The sequence below is a fragment of the Oncorhynchus gorbuscha genome, linkage group LG08, assembly GCF_021184085.1.
Source record: "Oncorhynchus gorbuscha isolate QuinsamMale2020 ecotype Even-year linkage group LG08, OgorEven_v1.0, whole genome shotgun sequence".
Taxonomy (NCBI): Eukaryota; Metazoa; Chordata; class Actinopteri; order Salmoniformes; family Salmonidae; genus Oncorhynchus; species Oncorhynchus gorbuscha.
Window position 1 is genome coordinate 14,416,308 of NC_060180.1, and position 27,975 is coordinate 14,444,282.

Below are 27,975 nucleotides of genomic sequence, written 5' to 3' on the forward strand. Positions count from 1 at the left end.
TGTAGAGAAACAGGCCTTCCACATGGTGATTCCTCTTCTACTCAAGCAGAGGTCTCTGGGGAAAGAGACCAAAAAGGTGTGCCATTGGAATTCATAAATAAAAAAGTGAGAGAAGCATTTGCCCAGTAAATAAATAACATCCGTCTTCATATTGTAGGCTACATCTCAAGATGACCTAAATATATCCAGTCTCACCTTGTTGTTTTGCTAACCTCTAGCCAGAGTATAAGTTGATCTTCTCTGGTGTTTGAGCCAGAAACTGAAGTCTTGGCAGACTCTAAACCTCCATGAGAAAATATATATATATATTTTTTTTACCCCCCCCCCCCCATTGATTTCTAGTGCAGTTCCAACTCAGAATCCTGATATACTGTAGATGGTTTATTGGTATCTGGTTATCTGTCCTCTGGAGCAAAAAATATGTTCTGATAAATCCCTTTGAGAGAAGATAGTAAATGGGTAAAAACTGATCCAAAAGGCCATTCCAAAATCCAAAGTGTTCCCTAAATTATAGGAACCAGAGTTTCCAGCGACCATGCTTTTTGGACTCTGTCTTGGACTTGCGTTTGGGGGTTGAGGTGAACACCTCGTGGGGGTAAGGCAGAGCAGGGTATTGAGGGTCGTCCAAGGGGCACAGTCTCTTAATCAGGGGCTGTAATTTGTCCTCCTGCTGCTTGAAGTCCAGCTCCACACTGCAACACACACACAAAAAACTATCGCATTGGGTTACAGTAACACATAAAAACATACAATAAAACACAATATTCATTTATTCTTGTGGGGGATAAACCGGATGTAAATGTATGGATTCTACTGGTAATTCTACTAAATACTTAGAGAAGGAAAATACTACAATTTGAAACTGTGGAAGGGCGGTTCAATCCTATTTAAGTTTTAGTGTTTAGACTACCAGGATTTAAGAGATGAAATTACATTCAAACCAATCTTAATTGTGGGTATCACAAGTTTAACATGAATGACGCAGCTCAAGTATGAACCATGACTTTGCACAATCTGGTACATTGAATTTTGATCCCATAAAAGTTATGTTAAGTTAATAATAGGATGCAAGAGTACTGCCAAAACGCCGGCATTCAATTTGTCTGTTGATAATCCAGGTCAGTTGCTAGCCATAGGCTCCAGATGGATTGTCGGGGGAGGGCACAGTACAGTCTGATAATTCTAGCAACACAAATAAATTCATTTGATGGTGAAATGTACTGAGTGTGAAATCAGACAAATGTAAACAGTCTGCACATCTGTATGTTTTAGTGCATAGTCATGATACAATATGTCCGTTGGGATATGGGTCATTTCTGGAGTCTGATTTCCTCATCTGTTCCTGTAATCCCTGGCTGGCCATCATCTGATTCCATTCGGGCACCGAGGTTGAACTCACAGATTAAATCTCTGACTGTTGGGAGAAGCAGCTTAATCCCAACCAAATGAAATCATTCGGAACCCAAGCAGACCCAGACGTACTACAGCATAAGCCAAGGACATATTATGCATTGGTACACATTGCGTATTCCCCATCTATACAGCTATTGATTAAGTTCATCTACATGTATGTACAGCTTTTATGTATCATTTTTGGCAGAATAATAGCTTGGAATGAGTCAAGTATGAATCATACTGTCATACTTGCCAGCCCATTTAATGCACGTTGACAAAAAAGATTGCCACAAAGTCATTATATTGCCAATCTTCTGCCAACTTAATAAAAAACACAATTTCTCTGAAGATTACAATGTATGGTTGTACAGCAGTAGAAGTAACAATAGCAATAGTAGCAGAAAGTTAAATTTTTATAGCATGAACCTTATCACACAATGTTGTTGATCATTGATATGTTGTTTTATTGAAAGCATAGAATGATTTGAAGTGGCATATTTCTGCCAGCCAAACACATGGAAGGATAGAGGAAGAGCCAAACTTGCTTAAAGGACATTAAACCCTCCAAGGTCAAACATAAGTCTAGACAGCTTAGGCAGCCAGATGAATGTACAAAGCCCTGTTCAGCTCTGTTCAGATCCACTGGCCTGACAGGCAGTCCAATTCGTTTTCTGAAGGCGATGCTCTGCTTAAAGTGACAGAATGAATCTTAGTAACTATCCTTACCCTTACGATAAGTGTCAGTTATTCAACTCTATTACAACCTTCAGAGAAAACGGTACAGGGTGCCAGAGAGGAATTTGGCAGTGCAGAAGATTGAATCAATCAATAAAGGTCTGATTATATGAATATAAACTTGACTATGAATACTATCTTGCGTCAGTCTAAATTACATAACAAAAAATCCCCATCAAAATCGGTCAATTTAAGATAGAGATATCTGTTTTTTTGCATTGGATGTGTCTCAATCCACCGCACTACCTCATCTGCGGTGACAGTCAGAGCCAGAGCGGTGTTTGTCAGACCACGAGACATCTGCGGTGACAGGCAGAGCCAGAGCGGTGTTTGTCAGACCACGAGACATCTGCGGTGACAGGCAGAGCCAGAGCGGTGTTTGTCAGACCACGAGACATCTGCGGTGACAGGCAGAGCCAGAGCGGAGTTTGTCAGACCACGAGACATCTGCGGTGACAGGCAGAGCCAGAGCGGTGTTTGTCAGACCACGAGACATCTGCGGTGACAGGCAGAGCCAGAGCGGTGTTTGTCAGACCACGAGACATCTGCGGTGACAGGCAGAGCCAGAGCGGTGTTTGTCAGACCACGAGACATCTGCGGTGACAGGCAGAGCCAGAGCGGTGTTTGTCAGACCACGAGACATCTGCGGTGACAGGCAGAGCCAGACCGGTGTTTGTCAGACCACGAGACATCTGCGGTGACAGGCAGAGCCAGAGCGGTGTTTGTCAGACCACGAGACATCTGCGGTGACAGGCAGAGCCAGAGCGGTGTTTGTCAGACCACGAGACATCTGCGGTGACAGGCAGAGCCAGAGTGGTGTTTGTCCGACCACGAGACATCTGTTGTGACAGGCAGAGCCAGAGCGGTGTTTGTCCGACCATGAGACATTCCGAAAACCGGTCTTCTCGTGAAAACATCTGTAGCGTGCGTCCAAACGGTTTCGACCTACAAACTATGGAAAGGGGAGACTCTCACGAACACTATGGTATTCTCCGCTTTGCTCTACAACCCCCACCTGTGTCACACGACTTGCCTGAAGATAACCGGCACCGGTTTGATAAAACAAATGGAAGTATGAAGGTAGCTTAGTGCCTACCCCCTTTATTTATTTCTGTGTAAGAAAATACACATTGTATATATGTATTTCCAGATTTCTTTTTATATCTCCTAGATTTATGACAAACACTTCAAAACCTTGTTTCTTATGATTATTTATTTATGAATGTGTTATTCAGTTTCTATGGTTTTTATCAAATACTATTTTTCTTGAGACACCTACATTTCCAATCAAATATCGAAATAATACATAGTATGACCATCTTAAAACAATACCATATACCCCCCCCCCCAACATCTTAGACTATAAGGAATTCATATCTGACCTTTAACCCCAAAACTTAATTGTGAAAGGATGAGACCACTTCAATGACACAGTATGTGCCAGTACACACCTCTGTTAAGTGTTGTCGAGATTTGGAATGGGCCTTTATATCCTCAAAAGGTTCTACAGCTGCACCAATAAGAGCATCTTGACTGGCTACATTACTGCTTGGTATGGCAAATGCACCACCCTCGACCGCAAAGTGCTACAGAGGGTGGTGCGGACAGCCCAGTACATCACTGGGGCTGAACTCCATGCCATCCAGGACCTCTATCATTGCCAAAGACTCCAGCCACCAAACCCCATAGACTGTTCACTCTGCTATTGTCTGGCAAACGGTACCGGAGCGGCTCTCTTACCAAGAGGCTCAGAGACAGCTTCTACCCCCAAGCCATAAGACTACTATATAGTTAATAAAATGTTTACCCAGACTATCTGTACTGGTCCTATCTTGTGCTGACTCTTTGCACACTCACAAGACTATATATACACACTATACACACAACTCTCACACAATACCCACACACATTCACATACGCACACACATAACATACACATGCATAACACAAACACACATACACACACTCATACATACACGCACACTTTTTCACTCATCATTTGCTGTGTTACTCTGTTCTCTATTTTACTCTTAATATTATCTATCCTGATGCCTAGTCACTTTACCCTGCCTTTATGTACATATCTACCCCAAGTACCTTATTATTATCTATCCTGATGCCTAGTCACTTTACCCTGCCTTTATGTACATATCTACCTCAAGTACCTTATTATTATCTATCCTGATGCCTAGTCACTTTACCCTGCCTTTATGTACATATCTACCTCAAGTACCTTATTATTATCTATCCTGATGCCTAGTCACTTTACCCTGCCTTTATGTACATATCTACCCCAAGTACCTTATTATTATCTATCCTGATGCCTAGTCACTTTACCCTGCCTTTATGTACATATCTACCCCAAGTACCTTATTATTATCTATCCTGATGCCTAGTCACTTTACCCTGCCTTTATGTACGTATCTACCTCAAGTACCTTATTATTATCTATCCAGATGCCTAGTCACTTTACTCTGCCTTTATGTACATATCTACCTCAAGTACCTTATTATTATCTATCCTGATGCCTAGTCACTTTACCCTGCCTTTATGTACATATCTACCTCAAGTGCCTTGTATCTCTGCACATTGATCTGGTACTGGTACTCCCTCTATATAGCTCCACATTGATCTGGTACTGGTACTCCTTCTATATAGCTCCACATTGATCTGGTACTGGTACTCCCTCTATATAGCTGCATTATTGTGCATTTTATTCCTCTTGTGTTACTATTTATGTAATTTATTAACTGCATCGTTGGGAATGGCTCGTAAACAAGCATTTCACTGTAAAGTCTAAACCCGCCGTCCTTGGTGCATGTGACAATTTTATTTTATTTCACATTGCTCAGTAGCAACACACAAAGACCAGAGACCAGCTTCTTACTTCCATCAAGACTGAATTGCCACAACATTTGAAACGAGTTGCACGCTTTGTATATTTACAGAAGACGTGCCCTTGTTTCACAGTATTTTTTAGAGCCATTCTAAAAGTTCACCATCTCTGGGCTCTTGTTGATGCCAAGCTTTCGCTAGAGAACAGCAGAAAAGACAACAGCGCAGCACACTATGGAATGGTCTTGGCACTTATTAAGCAATTAATCACTTGGCAGAGAGCTGCAATTACTGTATGCTGTGGACAATTGGCTCTGCAGGGAGCCTGAGGCACGCTGTACTGTGCGGGTGGTCCTGGAGAGCAGGTGACTGAGTAAACAAAGACCACAGACCTCAAATCATCTCATCGGCCAAAAGATCGGGACGGCTAAAGACAGGGAGTATCATTTTCAACCATTCACAAGCAGATGAATCATCTGTTTAGCTACGGTCTGGGAATAGCTCTGTCTGTGATCACTGGTGCCTGATTGTTTAGCTGGAGTGGACCCTGTTTAATGATTGTTCTGTATGGGAGGGAGGTGTTGTCTTCTATACCCTCTCACTGTCTCCCTTCACTGGTTGGTTTCTACTTCAAACCACATTACTTTACCATTACTGTACGTTTGATTTTTTATTCACGATTGAGCTTCTGTTAAATGAAGATGCAAATGCTTTTGATATTTTCTCCCCTTCCAATAGCACTTCCAGGATATCATTGTACACGGCTCCCTATTTGTCTGTCCTTCTGGGCTACCTACATGTATTGTATAGGCCTAATGTTTCCCCCTAACAAATCCAACAAATTGTACTTCAATTGGTTTATTGATTTAAATCACCAGAGTACAAATTACTTGAAACCACTGAGCATATTTATCTTTGACTGACGAGGGGCCATTTTGATAGAGTGCCTTTATTGTTAAAAAGCCAACTAAGGTCCTGCTCTATTTAATGGTTGACTGGCTTACAATAGCATAGTCATGTCCACACACAGACTGAGAGACATGTACTTCAATGAACAGATCGATACTCCAAGTTCTCTCAACACCAATGAAACACCTGCATCTTCCTTAACAGCATGGGGCATAAGATCTAACCTAATTAGCTACTTGCTCTTATGAGTAATTGAATGACGTCTTCATTAAACCCAATTTACACAACCAGGAACTGTATTAGTACTGATTTGTTAAGCCATTATTAGCCTCAAATGTAATAACACATCTGTGCAAACATGATTAAACTCTCCCCTTTTGGTAATCTTATTCTTGTACCTATTAGGCATTATGAACACTGAATGATCACCCATTCAGTGTGGGTGTGCATTAGAAAGCCGGCGACTCCTTTGCGTTCCCTTGGTATGGGATACGGGCACATTGTTTACTGTTGATGTTACTGCAGAGCCAGACTAAGTGGTCTAAGCTCCAGAAGGACATTAGCATGGAAACTGTAAGGAGCCGAGGCTAGAAACACGGGGCCATAATCTATCTCTTCGTCCACTGTTTTCTCAGGGGCCCGCTTAGACTACTTTTCTGCGGTCAAATGTATTTTTTTGCATTTGTTTCCCCAGCCTGCTTTTCAATGGGATGTGATGTGACTGCAGTAGTGGGGCATTTATGCCCTCTCTCTCATCTCCATCCCTCCTCCTTCTCTCTCTCCAATCTCCCTCTCTTTCTTTCTCATCTCCTCCTCTCTCTCTCTCTCTCTATGCTTTGTTTGTGTCCTATTTGTATCAGTAGCGGTGATGCATGGGATGCTGCAGTATACAAGGGGGAGGGGGCTGGGAGTGTCGGTCGGGTGTTGAATTCTGGGTAGGGCTTGTAGATTGACTATCTCAGCTCAACTGAGCACCAGCAGGAGCCCAAGCCCTGGATTTATTAGCCATATTGGTACTGACTTGCTGTTCGGAATTAGAGGCCACATCGCCGCGGCTGCTAATCTTGGCAATGAGCAGTTACTGTCCAAGTCTGAGGAATAATTGGCCTTTTGGTTCAGATTTTGTTTCTTCTTGGCTCTTTTAAATTCTTCTCACTGTAGCCAGGCCAGCTCATTAAGTGAAAGGGCTGAGTGGCGTGCCCAGCAAGGGGATTACTGGTGCCCTATGAGCACTTTGAGTCACCAGCACAGGCCCTGGCAGAAATAACAAACCTGTAGAATATACTTTACCGTATGTTCAAGTCCACGTTTATGTCGTATATCTAGTTTTATCCACATAGCTAGCACTGAAAGCCACGGTCATAACTTAACAGTTCAAGATATCAACAAAAATCTCTGAAAATAAAGAATTGCAAAAAAGGAATGGTTAAACATATACACTGTAAAACATGATATAAGAGAAAGAGTAAACACCCGAATCATCGTTCAACCGCCTGACTTTGATAAATACCTTCGGTGTGACACCTCACTCAATTCAGTCTGTAAATAAACAAGATAGAGGAAAGAGTATCGTGGAGAGAAAAAACGAACTATATCTATTTGCAAAGTTTTGGGATATATTTACTGCTATTTGCTTTGGCAGAGACAGATAGTGCTTGATAGATAGTAGTCTTGCTCGCAAATTGCTGTTATGTCCTACTCAAGGAAAGTTAAAAAAAAAAAAAAAAAATGAGGAGATGCACAATTTCGGAACGATGAGCTGAAAAACCTGTTGACCACAGATGGAATTATAGTAATTTATTTTGTACACGTTCCACAAGCCTTCTTCTAATAACAAAATGGATCATTTGTATTGACTTGTCATAGAACGGCTTTGTTTAGAAATGTTACATTCCGGCACTTTCAGTGAAAAACATATTTCCCTTGTTAGGGATTGTTGAGAACCTTCTATTGATTATCTCAAGTTTTGAACAGAATTATCATGTATTTCTGACCTGGGTCTTTGTGAAGTTGTTGTCTCTCTATGATCAGTGCATTGATAAAGAGCTTTATAATTGTCCCTCATGATGAAATTGGGTAGTGGACTGTGGATCTATCTCCGTCCGTATGTCCGTTTGTCCGTTCGTCCGTTCGTCCGTCCGTACGTTCGTACGGTAGTCACATTATATCTCACAATTTTGACGAAACTTGATGAATGATGCGTCTTGCCATAGAGAACCGGCAAATAAAAATTTGCATCGATTGTTTCAACGGCGGGAGCTACAGTAATGAACTGAAATTTGTTAGTCACATGCAATATCTCAATTGGCTCAATCATTCGTGGAAGACAACATGTTACTATTTCATATTTCCGTCTCTATCAGAACAGTTCTCATTCTGTGCCTATTCTGCTTCCTGGCTTTATACTTTGTAGTTTAGTGTTTGTTTGCCTCTGTACAGGATGCCGAATCTCTGACCCTATCGTGTTTATGATGTAATGTACTGTAATGCATCTGCAGTTAGTAAACAGTAAATTATCTACTTTCTTCCATGTGATCCTGTGACTTGCATAGATATCAAGCACCACTTCAGGATCTCGATTACAATCAACCTCTACTGAAACAAAGCCATTCAGAATTCATGTAACATCTTTACATTTCGCCAACCAACGGTGATGAATAAAGCAGCACATGTGTACATATTTAGGCCCTCTTGGATGATGATGAGAATGGACATGAAAAAGGAACATGTCGCAGCTTATTCAGTAGTAATCCGGGAATTACAAGTGTTTCAAGACATATTTTTTTTAGTCCATACATTCCACATCCCCAAAGGACATTAGGCTATCCACACCCGTTTTACCCATGTAAATACTTCTAGTTCAGTCCGGCTCTCAGATTTATGCTTTATGATTCATCTGTTTAGTTGTTGCACGTTATGACATGCATTCCCATATTAGTATGGGAACTGTGTGTAATTCATGTAATCCTATAATCATATCACACCTAATGCATATAGCATCACAAACGAGAAGGAGCAGTCTAGTTAAATCATTCCGACACATCAACTACTGTAATCACTTTGTTAGCACACAACAGCTCACACATACACTAATTACATTACATGGGTTGTAAATCCGGAAGACAACAATAATAAGCAATGTGACTCATAGCAGAATTCGGGGTATGGATTGAATCATTTGAAGTCCTCTTTCATGCCATACTGGTCCTCAATTAGATACTGTACTAGCAAATGTGCGTTGTCACAGGAGTTATCTCAGATCATAGATCATCGCTTGAGGAAATGTAACACATTTCTCATGAGACTATGTTGCAGGAAATGGCACATGATTACATGAATGATTCTTGCATGTCAGTTCCTTCATTCTGACACCATGGCTGTTAAATGATGCATTCTTTATTCTTTATGAAATAAAGGTTCAATAAAACAGGGGTGTATGTATTGCTACTGTTGCAAAACATTTCTTAAACTGAAGCAAATGGAACGAAACAGGGAGTGACCTTCCTGAATTTGCCCAATAAAAACTCCTGTATTCGTTGCAAAACCCAACTGGTTGCAACTGTTTGGACTCATGAGTAACACCCCAGGGATGAACAAAAAAGTAGGCTTTGATTGGATGAGAACATTGATTGACACGGAATTGATCAGGTTAAGATGGAGTTGAACATCTACTCATTGGAGACAAGAGTGAGGTTGTTTGGTCAAAGTTAGATGTCCCCTCAGCCAAAGTAAACAAACGTAGTCTGTTTTGTCATTGAGTAAAGCGGATGTACTTATGCATGAGTTGTTTACGAAGACGACAATAATGAGTGCAAAAAATGAACATGAAAAGACTTGTATTTTTAGAAATTGGTTCACTTTTTTTGTGGTGTTTATTTGCGACTCCGTGACCTCACAAACACTGCTATCTGATGTTTTCCCCTGTGAGTCTTTCTCTGGCTGCAAGGCTAGAACAGGCCGTACAGCTGAAGAAGCAGTTTGCTGGCACACTAGGGTACAACAACGACTCAAATATTGATCGTGCCAGACTTTGGAGGCTCAGTACTCATGTTTTTACCAATCATTCAGATGGTTTGCTATAGTATGTTCTGCATTACTGTATATTGTTTAAATTGGCGTTGATCTCTAAGATGGATGTTTTTATTCTTGTCTCTGAACAGAGTCACAGAGTGAGTGGATTTTGCAACCTGCCTGAGGCTCTCTCAGACGAGTGGAAAAGTCGGATCATCTGCGAGTGTTTACCCAAGTGAGACGGTTGGTTGGTGGAATCGTTCGTCAACTACTTCTGGACCAGTTGAAGTGAAGTGGACACAGAAGTAGAGTCAAGTTTCCATGGCTTTTAGCGTCCATCACTGCCGCCGTTATTCATAAGGCACTTTGAAAGGGGACTCTGTCAGGATTTCATGTCCAGTTCCCAGCTGCTCTCATACTGTACGAGCCCCAATTGCATTTCCTCTCTGAGCTAATTCATTTCCCCCTGTTGTGTATGATTATTTATTCCCTCACGAGGTGTGCTTCACCCACAGTGCTTTGCAATTGTGCTGGAGAGATTTGTCTTTATTTATTTTATTACCTTCTACAATAACATCGTTATAGTTGCACCACCTGTGTCTAGAAATTCAACTCAATTTACTGCTTCCAATTCGGCTGATGTGTTAATTCCTTTCTACAGTGAGTATATTCTGTATTTATTACCGGAGTCTGAAATCAGAGTTGAGGACATCTATGCATCATTGTAATAGGATATCAAACGTTTATTTTCATCATTGATCTGACCCATATAGGAGTGTTCTATTCTCCTTCAGTGAACCTGTCATTGATCTCAGTCACACCATTTCCAAGTATCCAATGGTGCTCAATTCATTTCTCTCACTCTGACAGAAGTATTCTATCAATTGTCATTATTGTATCACAACCGAGCTAAGCCCTTAATACTTCATTAAAATCTTGCAGTGAGACAAATAATATCCTCTGAGTTCAGTAAAGTATTCCATTCTACTCATTACCGGAAAGGCAATTATTGCTGTGGAGAAACATTTCAATGCCTACTGTAACGGCATTCCTCCTCCTCTTCTGAGGAGGAGAAGCAAGAAGGATCGGAGGACCAATGCGCAGTGTGGTAAGTGTCCATAACGTTTATTTTAAGACATAAACTGAACACTATGAAATACAAAACAATAAACGTGAACATGAACGAAACCGAAACAGTACCGTGTGGCAACAAACACTCACACGGAAACAAACACCCACAACTCAAAAGTGAAACCCAGGCTACCTAAGTATGATTCTCAATCAGAGACAACTAACGACACCTGCCTCTGATTGAGAACCATACTAGGCTGAACTCAAAACGCCAACATAGAAAAACACACATAGACTGCCCACCCCAACTCACGCCCTGACCATACTAAATAAAGACAAAACAAAGGAAATAAAGGTCAGAACGTGACACCTACAGTAAAATACATTATATTCAATTGACTCTGAGCACTTGGTTTGTCATATTACAGTATATCACCTCACACATAAAGCACCCTTTACAGAAAACCCGTGAGAACAAAACTTGTGAATTCACATGTGAATTATTGTTATCACATGTTGCTTTACATGTTGTCACATTAACTTCACATAAGAGCACGTGATCACACAAAACTTATTTTTGGAACACTTCATGTGTACACAAATACAATTCATGTTGTTTTACCGTAAGGTATCTCTCGCCTCACGCCATCAATATGTTGTGCCATAGCAGGCGGAAGCGAGAGTAGATGTTAAGGTACTCACCTATAAATGATGCAGGCACTGTTTCGACACGTGTCGCAGTTGGCTGTGTCCTGTCCTGTTCGGTAGGAAAGCCTGGGGAGTGGTGAGAGAATGGATGATTTTCATGGCTCGTTTGACTTGGATTATTTTAATTTAGATGATCTATTTTTCAAACTGATATGGATTTGCGTTCTGAATGGTACAGTCTTCTGTGAGATTAGGTTGGTCAGGTAGTAGACATGCTCACTTGATATAATATGCTGATCTCTTTCCTATTGACACGGTATTCACATGGTTTTCGTCATCTTTCTGACAACAAAAAATGCATGTTTATGAATACTATAGAAAAGTCAATGTACTCGATCTCCCTGTGCTACACCCAACTCAACATTCTCCGAAAATAATGAGAATTAGGGAGGCAAAAGACAATCAACATGACAAATTATGTCTGTGTCCTGTATGGCATTTCAAAGTGCCCTAAAGCCCAGTGTCCGCTCTGTATTGTCCTGTCATTACTTTGATTGCAATGCCTCCTCCATCTTCGGCACAGCTCTATGGACATTCTGCTCCTGAGGCATCTTGGAGGCAAACTTGAGCAGACGTAAGTGTGCACTGAACATGCATGGAGATTTGATGGCATCTGTATCAATCTCTTCAGGTCTCTCCCAGAAGTAACAGTCACCATCCATCATGTCGCGTACGTTGGCGGCAGCGATGGGATTTCTCATTCATTTTGATCAGAGGGTGTGTAGAGAGTGGTCAACTGGAAAGTGGATGGGGCAAGCGGGTCCACTAGGACATGTAATTGCCTATTGTCACTGGGAGCTGATGAATGGTAACTAGAGAGGTTGAACCCTGCTGCTCACCATGTCATAAAGGTGACCTTATCTGCCTTGGATAGATCGAAAGTGCTGATGGGAATGGAAGGTCACCAAGTTCATCTGTCCATGTCACCTTAGAGGTGGTTGCTCTTGACTGTGGAGTTGAGGGCCTGAATTCACAATAACTCCTTTGATATATCAAATCATTGGGAGAAAAAAAAGGTCAATTCGAGTCACCAAACAGAAGGGAGTTTTTGTTGAGATATTGAGTGGTACAGTCATAATCAAGGTCATCACATTTTTTTGCACAACCTCCATGTACTGTAATACACCATCTAAACGACAATTGTATTTACTGAACTGTATTTTCAGTTAATCTAGCAATGTACCAATGTTCTATTCTGCTAGGCCAGATTAATTTATGTACGGACGCTGTGTCGGAAAATCATTCTCTAAACTCTGACACTGTAAGTCAACTATAAGCTGTGCCACTGTTTGTTTGCACAGGCTCACTCTGGTGTTATTTGTTTGCACAGGCTCACTCCGGTGTTATTTGTTTGAACAGGCTCACTCCGGTGTTACTTGTTTGAACAGGCTCACTCCGGTGTTACTTGTTTGAACAGGCTCACTCCGGTGTTACTTGTTTGAACAGGCTCACTCTGGTGTTACTTGTTTGAACAGGCTCACTCCGGTGTTACTTGTTTGAACAGGCTCACTCCGGTGTTACTTGTGTTCACTCCGGTGTTACTTGTTTGAACAGGCTCACTCCGGTGTTACTTGTTTGAACAGGCTCACTCCGGTGTTACTTGTTTGAACAGGCTCACTCCGGTGTTACTTGTTTGAACAGGCTCACTCCGGTGTTACTTGTTTGAACAGGCTCACTACTTGTTTGAACAGGCTCACTCTGGTGTTACTTGTTTGAACAGGCGGTGTTCTTGTTTGAACAGGCTCACTCCGGTGTTACTTGTTTGAGGCTCACAGTGTTATTTGTTTGAACAGGCTCACTCGGTGTTATTTGTTTGCACAGTCCTGTGTTATTTGTTTGAACAGGCTCACTCCTGGTGTTATTTGTTACTTGTTTGAACAGGCTCACTCCGGTGTTATTTGTTTGAACAGGCTCACTCCGGTGTTATTTGTTTGAACAGGCTCACTTGGTGTTAACAGGCTCTCTGGTGTTATTTGTTTGAACAGGCTCACTCTGGTGTTATTTGTTTGCACAGGCTCACTCTGGTGTTATTTGTTTGAACAGGCTCACTCTGGTGTTACTTGTTTGAACAGGCTCACTCCGGTGTTACTTGTTTGAACAGGCTCACTCTGGTGTTACTTGTTTGAACAGGCTCACTCCGGTGTTATTTGTTTGCACAGGCTCACTCCGGTGTTATTTGTTTGCACAGGCTCACTCTGGTGTTATTTGTTTGAACAGGCTCACTCTGGTGTTATTTGTTTGCACAGGCTCACTCCGGTGTTATTTGTTTGCACAGGCTCACTCTGGTGTTACTTGTTTGAACAGGCTCACTCTGGTGTTATTTGTTTGAACAGGCTCACTCTGGTGTTATTTGTTTGAACAGGCTCACTCCGGTGTTACTTGTTTGAACAGGCTCACTCCGGTGTTACTTGTTTGAACAGGCTCACTCCGGTGTTACTTGTTTGAACAGGCTCACTCTGGTGTTACTTGTTTGAACAGGCTCACTCCTGTGTTATTTGTTTGAACAGGCTCACTCCTGTGTTACTTGTTTGAACAGGCTCACTCTGGTGTTACTTGTTTGAACAGGCTCACTCTGGTGTTATTTGTTTGAACAGGCTCACTCCTGTGTTACTTGTTTGAACAGGCTCACTCCGGTGTTACTTGTTTGAACAGGCTCACTCCGGTGTTACTTGTTTGAACAGGCTCACTCCTGTGTTACTTGTTTGAACAGGCTCACTCTGGTGTTACTTGTTTGAACAGGCTCACTCCTGTGTTATTTGTTTGAACAGGCTCACTCCTGTGTTACTTGTTTGAACAGGCTCACTCCGGTGTTATTTGTTTGAACAGGCTCACTCTGGTGTTATTTGTTTGAACAGGCTCACTCCTGTGTTACTTGTTTGAACAGGCTCACTCCGGTGTTACTTGTTTGAACAGGCTCACTCCGGTGTTATTTGTTTGAACAGGCTCACTCCTGTGTTACTTGTTTGAACAGGCTCACTCCGGTGTTACTTGTTTGAACAGGCTCACTCCGGTGTTACTTGTTTGAACAGGCTCACTCCGGTGTTATTTGTTTGAACAGGCTCACTCCGGTGTTATTTGTTTGAACAGGCTCACTCCGGTGTTATTTGTTTGCACAGGCTCACTCCGGTGTTACTTGTTTGAACAGGCTCACTCCTGTGTTACTTGTTTGAACAGGCTCACTCCGGTGTTACTTGTTTGAACAGGCTCACTCCTGTGTTACTTGTTTGAACAGGCTCACTCCTGTGTTACTTGTTTGAACAGGCTCACTCCGGTGTTATTTGTTTGAACAGGCTCACTCCGGTGTTATTTGTTTGCACAGGCTCACTCCGGTGTTATTTGTTTGCACAGGCTCACTCCGGTGTTATTTGTTTGCACAGGCTCACTCCGGTGTTATTTGTTTGCACAGGCTCACTCCGGTGTTATTTGCACACGTCAGCTCTCCGGAGAGATGTCCTCACTGTCCCTATACCGCTGACTGCTTGGCTGAATGGATATCGCTCTCTGCTCTATTGATATCCTGTGAACAACAGATACAGGAGGGTCAGGTTGGATAATCCTGTATGTTAGCAGAATGGGATTCAGTCCCTGACCTGACTGGTAGGAACTGTAAGCAAATCATCCTGAGACCTTGAAACCAGCAGGAGTGTTGGACCAGTGATGCCCCTCAGATTGTGATAGCAGTTTAGCACAGGGAGGAAAAATAGGCTTGTGCAACACTAATCATTCACCTCACATTGATTTATTGTGAGAGCATTAAGGCCAATAGAAATAGGAATGAGCATCATTGATAAGGTCCTGCAAACATCTGCAAACCAAGTAACCACTGCTCAACACAGTATGTTATACATTTCTCAGTCTTTGGTCTGCTGGGAACAGCACTGAAACCTCTCGTGGACACATCACCGTGTGCAGAGCTTTCTCCTGAAAATACCACCCACATGATGCCTTTATCCCGGCGAGAATAAGAGGGGCTTTCAGACACTATTCTGTTCCACCAGTAGTCTGGGACCATCACTTTGAAGACAGAAAGCTTTAGAGTGGCTTGGCAGGGAGAGAGAGAGAGAGAGCGTGGTGAGGGAGTTAGAGTGCCTTGGCAGGGAGAGAGGGAGAAGGTGGGGAGGAGTTGAGATGCTGGGGCCTTATGGTGAGTAGCAGGCTCTAATAATAGTGATGAAACATATTGAAGGTGTCATATGAGCCACACACTTCAGAGGAGATGAAAGACAGTGCTTTATGAGGCGCTGCTAATTGGTCCTTTTAAACCAGGTTTCAGGGAGCAACATCAGGGGAGTCCAGTGGCTTTGGAGAAGGCTTAATACAATTAGCTTTGTGCCGCTCCAGGTTTTAGGAAACAAAGCAGACAGCCTTGTACCTTCAGTCCAATGCTGTAGAGTTTTGGTGTACTGGACTCGGCTCAGAAACGTTATGCACTTGTTAGTGCCTCTGTACCCCTGAGCAAATACATGGAACGATACAGTATCTACAGAACAATCAGAGACCACTCACTTCCTTGCTAATGGAATTAAATGACACAGGTAGCTGTGATGTTTGTACTCAGATGCTAAATGTAGCTTACACATGCTGTAGACCACAGCAGTTTCAAGGGCTGCAGGAACAGAAGGAACAACAAACCTCAGTGAAGATTGAACCACACACAGAAAATGTCTGTTTTACTTGAATAGGTTAGTTATGTGGGGCGGCAGGTATCCTAGTGGTTAAGAATGTTTTGCCAGCAGCCGAAAGATCGCTGAAATGTCGCTGGTTTGAATATCTGAGACAACTCGGTGAAAAATCTGTTGATGTCACCTTGAGCAAAGCAATTAACCCTAATTGCTCCTGTAAGTTTCTCTGGATAAGAGCATCTGCTAATGATGTAAATGTAATGCCAATTCTATACAATGCCTGGTGAACATAAATTATTTCCACTCACCCTTCTCTCTGAGCCTCGCCCTTCTCCAGCTCTTGGATGACCCCCAGTAAGACTTTGATGGTCTCCTGACTGGAGCTGATGAGGTTTTCCATGGCCTGGAGCTTTTCTTTAATATCCCCGTTCCCAGCTAAGGGCACTATCTCCTTGCAGGCACCCTGCCGTCCTGGGGGGCAAGCCTGGCTGTCCAGGCCCGGTTGGGGTTTCATTGGGGTTGGTAAGGTCCCTGATCGGCACTGATGTGCCTTCACCCTAGCTACAGAGCAGCCAGCACTGTGGGGGTGGGGCAGTGTCTGGGACTGTTGTCCATTGGGCTGCATGGCCTTTTTGCGTTTGCAGCGCACCGACGGACTCCCTAGGCCTAGACCTTCCACTTGCGTCAGGGAGTTCCAGGCAACTGGACTTGTGACCTTTGACCTTGTGTCCTGTAAGGGTTCCTCACAGTTGGCCAGCTGGCGCTTGGCAGAAGGGTTGGCACCCATTGTGTCCGCTTTGGATAATCCTTTGTGTTTGTTACTCGCGCCATAGGCAGGGTTCTCTGGCTCTCCCCTGGGAGTTGGGTCGTTTGCAAAGCATTCTGTGTCCTTTGTGATGCGAGAGGAGTCCGGGCACGCACGCCCATCTACACAGTTGGCAATGGATAACAGATCCTCTGTGCCACTGCTGTCGTCCGTGTGGTGGAGCAGTGCTTGCGTCTGCCGCACATGCTTCCCTGCACCCTGAGAAGACGAGCACTCCTCTAAACCGAGCGCCTCCTCCTGCCCTTTCAAGTCACTCAAAAACCCGTTGTTCTGGCCCTTGTAGTCCTCCACCAAGGCCGTGTGTTTGATCGTGTGTCCTTTCTTTCGCTCGAAGGGGAAAGTCTGGTAGTGTTTCGTAAGGTCCGGTGACGTCTGGACACCTGTGCTCTTAGTCACATTGGGGATGGAGCGCCGCGCAGGCATCGTCATGTACTTCCTGTAAGCCACTTTACAGGAAATGGACCGGGCTCCTCGCCCCCCTGCCCGCTGCTCCTTCTGGGCGTCACATATGTCCTTGAAGCGGACTTGTAAGGCTTTGTTCCTCTTCTTCACCTGCTGTTTGCCGTCAGGACCGTACTGCACCTCCAGGCTTTGTGACGGGCCTGCCTCTGAATCGGACTCTGAGTTGGATAGCACGACCTTGCTGTTTTCCTTGCTCACCATGGTTTCTGGGAGAAGGGAGAGAAATATACAGTGTATGTATTATTACTCTGGAGTGGCATCACAGTAGATAGGTAGCAGATTATTTTCTGACACTGAGCAACTAACATCTAAACTGTCAGAGCTTTATTTATACCAGATCTTGATTAATTTCATAGATGACACACGGACAGACACACCTTCTTATTCATGTGCCCCGCCCAAAAAATTCTATAGGTATTCCACATGCAGAGCTGTCATATTAAGGGGCTGCATTGCATTGAACAATGTCTGACAAGATTAATAAGATATTTGATTACCAATGGATAAACATGGAAAGCAGTGTAAGGGAATGAAATGGGGATAAAGGACACAGCACTGCTGAGGTAGTTCATCATCTTTATACGACGAGACACCATGTGATGAATAAACCTAAATTAATTGTTTGTTATTACAAAAAGGCAGGCCCTTCATGACATAGTCGCTTCTCTGAGAGCAATCACGTTTAATCATTTTGAGACATAGTAATTCCATCAATATGCTTGTTGGGGTGATATATTTTTTTGTCATTGATAAAATTCTGATTAGTCACTTTCACATCAAAACCCAAAGCACTGCCTCACACAATTTGCTTATAATGAAACAGATTGTAATGAGGTTATGAAGCTATCATAGGTAAGTCATTAATATTTCAGAGTCGTCCAGGAGCCTGTATTATCCTTAGTATTGCCCTCTGTCCATGTGGTTGATTTGTCAGCACTGATTCTACCACAGTTTCGCACAATGTCACCTGAATGGAAGAAGGAAGAAAGAAACAAGCCCCATTACCTTTTAAAGAGAGTCTGTCAGTATTTTAGCCGGAGAGGTCTTCTCACTCACACAATACTCTGATAGCAGTGGACTAGGCTTGAAGAAAGGGCCAGCTGAATGCACTGGGAATCCTGCCTGGTGGATCACCATGCGAGCAGGACATTATGACATTTCTGTATCTCAGGACGTTTTTTCAGACATATTTTTCTCTTCATGTCCATATCGGAAGTAGAATCTTAACCCATTTCAGACACCTTAAACGACTACTTCATGCCAAACAATGCTGACATTATAAGTTATGAGAGGTTGATTGACAAAACAAGTATATTATTACACTTCCATTGCTTCAAGGCTGATTCACATGGGATCTTATTATTTCACACCAGGAAATAGCAATAGCACACTGAAACCATATCTACGTTCATACAATGTCCACTCAAGTCCTCCTCGCTTTATATTAGGACACAAGCCAAAGCATGTAAATAAGCTAAATGGTAATTCAACCTTGGAGAATATAAAAGATAAAATCCCTCATTCCCTTAAGGTTATTGAGCCAACCTGGAGTGGCATATATTTAAAGACAACTAAGTCTGTCACCAACACAATCCCTCTGAATCCCCAGTTCCTTTTCCTTTTTCTTCCTCACTCCCCACTACCCAGGGCTAGCTATCGCTGTTAATGACCAGAGGTCCTTCCCTGGTTTGGCCCCAGCCATCCAGGGGATTATAAATAATGCATTGACTCTAAAATTGCAAAAGTAATCCTCTTAAATCTACTTATGTACTCTGGCAGACCATGTTGTCTGTTCCAATTTCCCTTCAGTTCTTCATACAAAAATGTTAGATATAAAACTCCACTTCAGATGCTATGATTGAGTGGTCATCTCCATAATTATCTTGAGTTTCCTGTCAGTTCTTTGGACATAGGGCTGAGCTGGCTGGTTATAGATATGAATGTATCACTATCCCTGCTCACAAGTCTATAACATTTCTGACTTGCGATATTTAGCTCTGCCTCCAGCTCCAACACCAGCTTCTTAAAGGAGAGGGTCTCTTGAGGTGTTGTGTCACGGACCCACACATGACCTGATAAATGATTGACATGCTCCCCTATGGCATGTTTATAGGATGAAAATGCAGCCTATCCACTCTCATTAATTGTGTAGTAATGCTATTAGAGTGGCCCTTGACTTTGACTGTTCTAACACGGCAACCATTTAGAAAACAGTGCTATCAATAGCATTGACCTTGACACAGCTCACATGATACATATCATCAGTGTGTGGAAGGCCATATCTCACTTGCTGTTTGCTGTCTATCTGCTGCAAAGGCATGTTCTTTCAGTGCATCAAATCATAACAATTCTGAATATTTCTGTTATGACACCATATCGCGTTAGTGCTTCTGATCATCACCAGGCTACACTCAGTGTTGTTTATTATACGTACTGTACATTATCCATGTATGAATGCATTTCACTCCGTATCTGCACCGTATGCATAGTCAATAATGAATATAAATTGGCTGCTGTACATACAATGCCAAGTGAAAGACTACACACCACTTGCACATTTTGCTGCTTTAAAATAAATAAATAAATGGATTTAATTTGATTCCCCCCCCCCACAGATCTGAACAACCTACTCCCCAATATCAAAGTGAACGTTTTTCAAGTGTATGTATATATAAAAAGAAGATGTCTTCACACCCCAGAGTTAATACTTTGTGGAGTCAAAAAATGGAATTGAATCCCTTTTTTTTAGATTTAATTGAAGGCAGAAAGGGGTGTGTAGACTTTCACGAGGCACTGTACATGAAGCAATAAGAAGGCACATACCAATTCCCCAACGCACCAATCCCCCCATGCCATCAGCTTGGGGAAACCCATGAATCCAGAAGATAATAGGGTATATATGAGGACATATATGAGGACATGCCAGATGTTGCATAGCATATTGTCAGCATCTTTAAAGCCCATCTAGGATGCCCAAAGAGGAGGGGTCATAACTCTTGGTTGGGCACTTTGTGTCTACGGTTTAACCATGCAAGGTTTCTTACAGTGCCTTCAGAAAGTATTCACACCCCTGGATTGTTATCACATTTTGTTGTGTTACAGCCTGAAATTAAAATAGATTACATTTAGATTTTGTGTCACTGGCCTACACACAATACCCAATCATGTCAAAACAAATGTATAAGAAAGGAAAAGCTGTCTTCAGTCAATAAGTCAATAAGTATTCAACCCCTTTGTCATGGCAAGCCTAAATTAAGTTCAGGAGTACAAATGTGTCACATAATAAGTTACATGGACTCTCTCTGTGTGCAATAATCATGTTTAACATGATTTTTGAATAACTACCTCATCTCTGTACCCCACACATACAATTAATTATCTGTAAGTTTCCTCAGTCAAGCAGTGAATTTCAAACACAGATTCAAAATAATCCGTCTGGCCCCGCGACCTTGTGAATGTTGACCTGTTTAAAGGTCTTGCTCACATCGGCTATGGAAAGAGCATGATCACACAGTCATCCCGAAAAGCTGGTGATCTCCTGCATGCTTCAGTGTTACTTGCCTCGAAGTGAGTATTAAAGGCATTTAGCCCATCTGGTAGTCTCACAAAGCAGCTCACGGCTGGGTTTCCTTTTGTAGTCTGTAATAGTTTGCAAGCCCTGCCACATCCAACGAGCGTCAGAGCTGAGAGGATAGTTATAGGTCCCAAGAAACAAAGAGATCTGCTTTAGGATATGACAATTAATCTTGATGGCTGTACTGTCGTCTCAAATGAAACTGTGAAGGACCGCGGCATTACTCTAGACCCTGATCTCTCTTTCCACGAACATACCAATAATTTTTCAAGGACAGCTTTTTTGCCATCTTCGTAAAGTTACATAAATCTGAAACTTTTTGTCCAAAAAGTATCCAGAAAAGTTGATCCATTCTTTTGTCAGTTAGACTACTGCAATGCTCTTCTCTCCAACTTCCTGGATAAAGGACAAAATAAACTTCAGTTAGTGCTAAACACGGCTGCTAAAATCTTGACAAGAACCAAAAAATGTGATAATATTAATCCAGTGCTAGCCTCTCTACTCTGGTTTCCTGTTAAGGTTAGGGCTAATTTCAAGGTTTTACTGCTAACATAAACATCATCACATGTGCTTGCTCCTACCTACTGTATCTCTCCGTTTTGGCCCTACCGTACATACAGTTGAAGTCGGAAGTTTAAATACACTTAGGTTGGAGTCATTAAAACTAGTTTTTCAACCACTCCACAAATGTCTTGTTAACAAACTATAGATTTGGCCAGTCGGTTTGGACATCTACTTTGTGCATGACACAAGTAATTTTTCCAAAAATTGTTTACACACAGATTATTTCACTTATAATTCACTGCATCACAATTCCAGTGGGTCAGAAGTTTACATACACTAAGTTGACTGTGCCTTTAAACAACTTGGAAAATTCCAGAAAATGATGCATGGCTTTAGAAGCTTCTGTTAGGCTAATTGACATCCTTTGAGTCAATTGGAGGTGTACCTGTGGTTACATTTAAAGGTCTACCTTCAAACCCAGTTCCTCTTTGCTTGACATCACATATAAAACATAATAAATCAGCCAAGATCTCAGAAAAAAATTGGAGACCTCCACATGTCTGGTTCATCCTTGGGAGCAATTTCCAAATGCCTGAAGGTACCACTGTCACGTTCTGACCTTAGTTCCTTTATTATGTCTTTATGTTGGTTTGGTCAGGACGTGAGTTGGGCTGGGTAGTCTATGTACTTTTTTCTATGTAGTATTTATGTGTTTGGCCTGGTACGGTTCTCAATCAGAGGCAGGTGTCGATCGTTGTCTCTGATTGAGAATCATACTTAGGTAGCCTGTTTTCCCCATTTTAGTTGTGGGTGATTGTTTTCTGTCTCTGTGTCTTCACCACACAGAACTGTTTAGTTTTCGTTCGTTCACCTTGTTATTTTGTTTTTGGTGTTCAATGTTAATAAATATCAACATGGACACGCTGCATATTGGTCCGATCCTTCATACTCCTTGTCAGAGGAAGACGAATCACGTTACAACCACGTTCAGCTGTACAAACAATGGTACCCAAGTATAAACACCATGGGACTTCGCAGCCGTCATACTGCTCTGGAGGAGACGCGTTCTGTCTCCTAGAGATGAACATACTTTCGTGCGAAAAGTGCAAAGGTGCAAAGGACCTTGTGAAGATGCTGGAGGAAACAGGTACAAATGTGTCTACATCCACAGGTCAAAGATCATACTTTTTGGAGAAATGTCCTCTGGTCTGATGAAACAAAAATAGAACTGTTTGGCCATAATGACCATCGTTATGTTTGGAGGAAAAAGGGGGAGGCTTGCAATTCGAGGAACACCATACCAACCGTGAAGCACGGGGGTGGCAGCATCATGTTGTGGGGGTGCTTTGCCGCAGGAGGGACTGGTGCACTTCACAAAATAGATGACAAATGAGGAAGGGAAAATGGCTTAAGGACAACAAGGTCAAGGTATTGGAGTGGCCATCACAAAGCCCTGACCTCAACCCTATAGAAAATGTGTTGGCAGAACTGAAAAAGCGTGTGTGAGCAATGAGGTCTACAAACCTGACTCAGGTACACCAGCTCTGTCAGGAGGAATGGGCCCATATTCACCCAACTTATTGTGGGAAGCCTCTGGAAGGCTACCTGAAACATTTGACCCAAGTTAAACAATTTAAAGGCAATGCTACCAAATACTAATTGAGTGTATGTAAACTTCTGACCCACTGGGAATGTGATGAAAGAAAAAGAAATCTGAAATAAATAATTCTCTCTACTATTATTCTGACATTTTACATTCTTAAAATAAAGTGGTGAGCCTAACTGACCTAAGACAGCAATTCTTTACTTGGATTAATTGTCATGAATTGTGAAAAACTGAGTTTAAATGTATTTGGCTAAGGTGTATGTAAACTTCCAACTCTACCTACACCTCTGCTACGCTACGGTCACAAGACAAAGGCTTCCTTATTGTACCTAGAATTTCTAAGCAAACAGCTAGAGGCAGAGCTTTCTCCTATAGAGCTCCAGCCAACTGAGATTTTCTTATGAGTTACTGACCTGTTGCACTCTCTGCAATCCTGCTGGTCATCTACGAACGTTTGAACATCTTGAAGAACAATCTGACCTTGATGGCCACGTACTCTTATAATCTCCACCCGGCACAGCCAGAAGAGGACTGGCCACCCCTCAGAGCCTGGTTCCTCTCTAGGTGTCTTCCTAGGTTCCTGCATTTCTAGGGAGTTTTTTCTTGCCACGTGCTTCTACATCTGCATTGGTTGCTGTTTGGCATTTTAAGTTGGGTTTCTGTACAGCACTTTGTGACATCTGCTGATGTAAAGAAGGCTTTATAAATACATTTGATTGATTCAATCTTAGTCCTGTATTGACACTTTGCCTGTTTGATGGTTTGTTTGAGGGCATAGCAGGATTTCTTATAAGTGTCTGGATTAGTGTCTCGCTCCTTGAAAGTGGCAGCTCTAGCCTTTAGCTCGGTGCGGATGTTTCCTGTAATCCATGGCTTCTGGTTGGGATATGGTTGGGATATGTATGTAAGATCAAAGTCGGGAAGACGTCGTCAATTCACTTATTGATGAAGCTGGTGACTGAGGTGGTGTACTCCTCAATGCCGTCTGTACTAGCAAAACAGTCCTGTAGCTCAGCATCCGCGTCATCTGACCATTTCCGCATTGAGTGAGTCACTGGTACTTCCTGCTTTAGTTTTTTCTTGTTAGCACAAAGACCAAGGAGGTTTTCCAATGCATCACAAAGAAGGGTACCTATTTTAAGATGGGTTAAAAAAAGCAGACATTGAATATCTCTTTGAGCATGGTGAAGTTATTAATTACAGGCGTCCTTCATAATTCAGTTGCTGGACAGGAAGGAAACCACTCAAGGATTTCACCATAAGGTCGATGGTGTCTTTTAAACAGTTGAAGAGTTTAATGTGGGATAGCAGAAAACTGAAAATGTGGCAAAGAAATTAACATAATGTCGTAAATGCATAGCGTTATATTTGGGGCAAGTCCAACACAACACATCACTGAGTACCATTCTTCATATTTTCAAGCATGGTGGTGGCTGCATCATATTATGGGTATGGACTAGGGAGTTTTTGGGGATAAAAATAAACGGAATAAAGATAAGCACAGGCAAAATCCTAGAGTAAATTCTGGTTCAGTCTGTTTTTCTACAGACACTGGAAAAATCGTCTGGTCAACAGCCCTGCCAACAGACACATTCACCTTTCAGCAGGACAATAACCTAAAACACAAGGCCAAATATACACTGGAGTTGCATACCAAGACAATATTAAATGTTCCTGAGCGGCATAGTTACAGTTTTGACTTAAATCGGCTTGAAAATCTATGGCAAGACTTGAAAATATCTGTCTAGTAATAATCAACAGCCAACTTAACCGAGCTTGAAGAATTAAAAAAAGAATAATGTGCAAATATTGTACAATCCAGGTTTGCAAAGCTCTTAGAGACTTACCCAGGAACACTCACATCTGTAATCACTGCCAAAGGTGATTCTAACATGTATACTTAAGTCAATTAAATATTTGTGTTTTTCATTTTCAATACATTTGTAAAAATTTCTAAAAATAAAATTTCTAATTGAGTCTGTAATACAACAAAATGTGGATTTAAGTCAAGGGGTATGAATACTTTCTAAGGCAATGTAATGCTTTGAATCAGAAGCACTTCGCCATCCATTGCACAACATGTGATTTGAGAGTAATGTGGGTGATGTCAGGACAACTGCTAGTTTTTTAAAGTTTTAGTTTTGTATTTCTAGTTGATTGTATCACATTGCCCTTCAGTTGACACTCACACCAAGTTATAGGATAGGTATCCCCCAGGTGCGTGTGAATTCGTAGTAACTTGCTGGGCTACAGGCTTCACCTGTGAAAGTGTGCTTTATGACATTGACTTAAAAGATTCATCACTGCACAGCACCTTCTGTTACAGAGGAGTAGGTGAGCTTTTTAAAAAGCCTACATTTCCCCATCTGCAAACTGAAAGCTATAGATTATGAAATGGATCCTCTGAAAAGTAGGTTTAGCATCGCCATGACATGCAGAAGTGACACACCTGACACATTGACATTGTTAAAAGTGGGAAGGAAGAGAATACTGTGGGGAACTGAGGGCTGTTTCCCTGATGCAGGAGAGCATGAGAGGGAGATTGGTTTATGTTCCCTAGCCTTACAGTAATTGTTCCTTTCCCAATTGTGCCATAGATACTGTATCACAACTGACTGTGATAGGGAGTCCCATAGGGCGGTGCACAATTGGCCATGTCGTCTGAGCTAGGGGAGGATTTGGCAGGGGTAGGCCGTCATTGTAAAATAAGAACTTGTTCTTAACTGACTTGCTTATTTAAATAAAAAATAAAAGATGTGGAGGGCCGGGGATAGAAGATGGCTAGGGCGCATACCATGAGCTGGTTTCTAAGACTGAGGTTTCTATAGAGACAGAGATGAGTAGAAAGAGATGATCATAAACAAAAACAAAATAATTAATTAGAAGGGCACATGAACACGTCTCAATTTAGAATGAGGCAGGGGGAGAACAAACCTTCTAAACTGGTTTTAGAAGCCTTGTTTACACTTTGCACTGACGTGTGTTTCGTGATCTGATCCACACATGGCATTAAAACGTGTCCACTGTGTCTGCATTGCGACCAGATTTCTTGCTTCCTCCCTGTATTTAAATTATTTGACCGGTATTAATTAAAAAAATTGACAATTATTAATGTCATAAGTCAGTGGTGCTACCTGACAATGATTTTGAGGCCTGTATAATGAGGATTTAAATGGTTTGACCCTCCAGATCTGTTTACACATGATTGATATCCAGATGCAATGGGTCCCTGACTACATAAGGAGGTGGTCAGAGAGACAATGCGTCCCTTAATCGGTGGAATGACAATGAAGGGGTGGGGTGGAATGAATATGAAACAGTATCTAATACAGAGAGAGAGAGAGAGAGAGAGAGAGAGAGAGAGAGAGAGAGAGAGAGAGAGAGAGAGAGAGAGAGAGAGAGAGAGAGAGAGAGAGAGAGAGAGAGAGAGAGAGAGAGAGAATCTGATCTGCCCTGAATGTGATGCAGTGCCCTGCCTGTGGCGTCAAAATCACACATGTCATTACTCATGATAAGTCTCCAGTCCCAGGCAAGATCCTCATCTCCTCGTCACATGAAGTCTTGAAGAACACGTCCATCACCCATGATACTCACTGTGCTTTCAGCAGCACTACTGTAGTTCTGGTTGTTAACACTGAACACCTATTACACTGTCATGAGCACTTGATCACTTTCATTGATATCCCTAAAAATCAAGCCATGGTAAATTATGGTAAATTATACAATGTCTATTCTGATTGAATATTAATCTGAACATTTTCTTGTTCAGTAAGCTGTTCATTACGCTTTCGAAACAGGGAATCAGCCAAAAGTGAAACAGCTAACATAAAGACAATATCATTGCTTTCTCGTGAGCCCTTTACTGCTTGGCTGGAATGCAGATATGCACCCCCCCCCCTGCCATCGCAGCTAGACATACAACACTACAGTATATTGCAGCGTATACAGTACAGACATTCAAACCACTCAGGTGCCTACTTTATTGACAAATCATAGCCGATTAACTGACATTAAGTGCAGGTTCTCCTATGTTTGTACATTCACTTCCTATCAGTATTTCTTTACAGACTTAAAACACTTACCGTGAGAAACAAATCAGTGATTCAAAGGACAACAAAGCAGAGATCTCCCACTGAGCCGGTGCATATCCATTCATTGAGTGGCATAGAGAGCTCTGTCCAGAGAGAGGAGAGGGGACCGCTGCAGTGACGGCTGCAATAGTTGTGGCACATCAGCCAAGGTTCAGGATAGCAGTGAGAAAGAAAGAAAAAAGCCTCTAAACCCGTAAGATCCACAATGATATCCCCCACTTCTCTCCCTCTCTCTGCCTCTCTCTCTCTCTCTCTTTCCCCTCACTCAAGCACCACTGACACTGCTGCCGTTCCTGCACTCACCGGCAATAGGCACTCACACACGCAGTGGAGATCTCCATCTCACGCTGCTGCAATCCCTGTGCATTTGGGAGTGTGAGTGAGTGAGAGAAAGAGAGAGAGAGAGAGAGAGAGAGAGAGAGAGAGAGAGAGAGAGAGAGAGAGAGAGAGAGAGAGAGAGAGGGAGAGGGGAAGAGTGAGGGTGAGAGAAAGTGAGGGTGAGTGAGAGTGAGGGTGAGTGATAGGGAGGGTGAGAGAGGGGGATAGTGCAAGCTGTTGGGGAAAGTCCAGAGTCGCCACAGCTGGTGAGCTCATACAGCAACAGTAAAGAGCTCCTTATCATGTCC

At 42.4% G+C, this 27,975-nt stretch overlaps 1 protein-coding gene across 2 annotated transcripts; it reads right to left on the reverse strand.

Annotated features, from left to right (window-relative positions):
• Positions 1-348: 348 nt before the first annotated feature.
• Positions 349-27,784, reverse strand: LOC124040754 (inhibitory synaptic factor 2A-like). Of its 2 annotated transcripts, XM_046357844.1 has the most exons (4): positions 27,341-27,781; positions 16,595-17,780; positions 11,659-11,730; positions 349-692 (listed from the first exon to the last, which is right to left on the reverse strand). In XM_046357844.1, exons 2-4 carry the CDS (start codon positions 17,773-17,775, stop codon positions 509-511), a joined length of 1,437 nt encoding a protein of 478 aa, XP_046213800.1. In that variant the 5' UTR covers positions 17,776-17,780; positions 27,341-27,781; the 3' UTR covers positions 349-508. The 2 variants fall into 2 exon arrangements, with proteins under 2 accessions (XP_046213800.1, XP_046213801.1); XM_046357845.1 differs by lacking the exon at positions 11,659-11,730 and having other exon boundaries at positions 27,341-27,784.
• Positions 27,785-27,975: the final 191 nt, after the last annotated feature.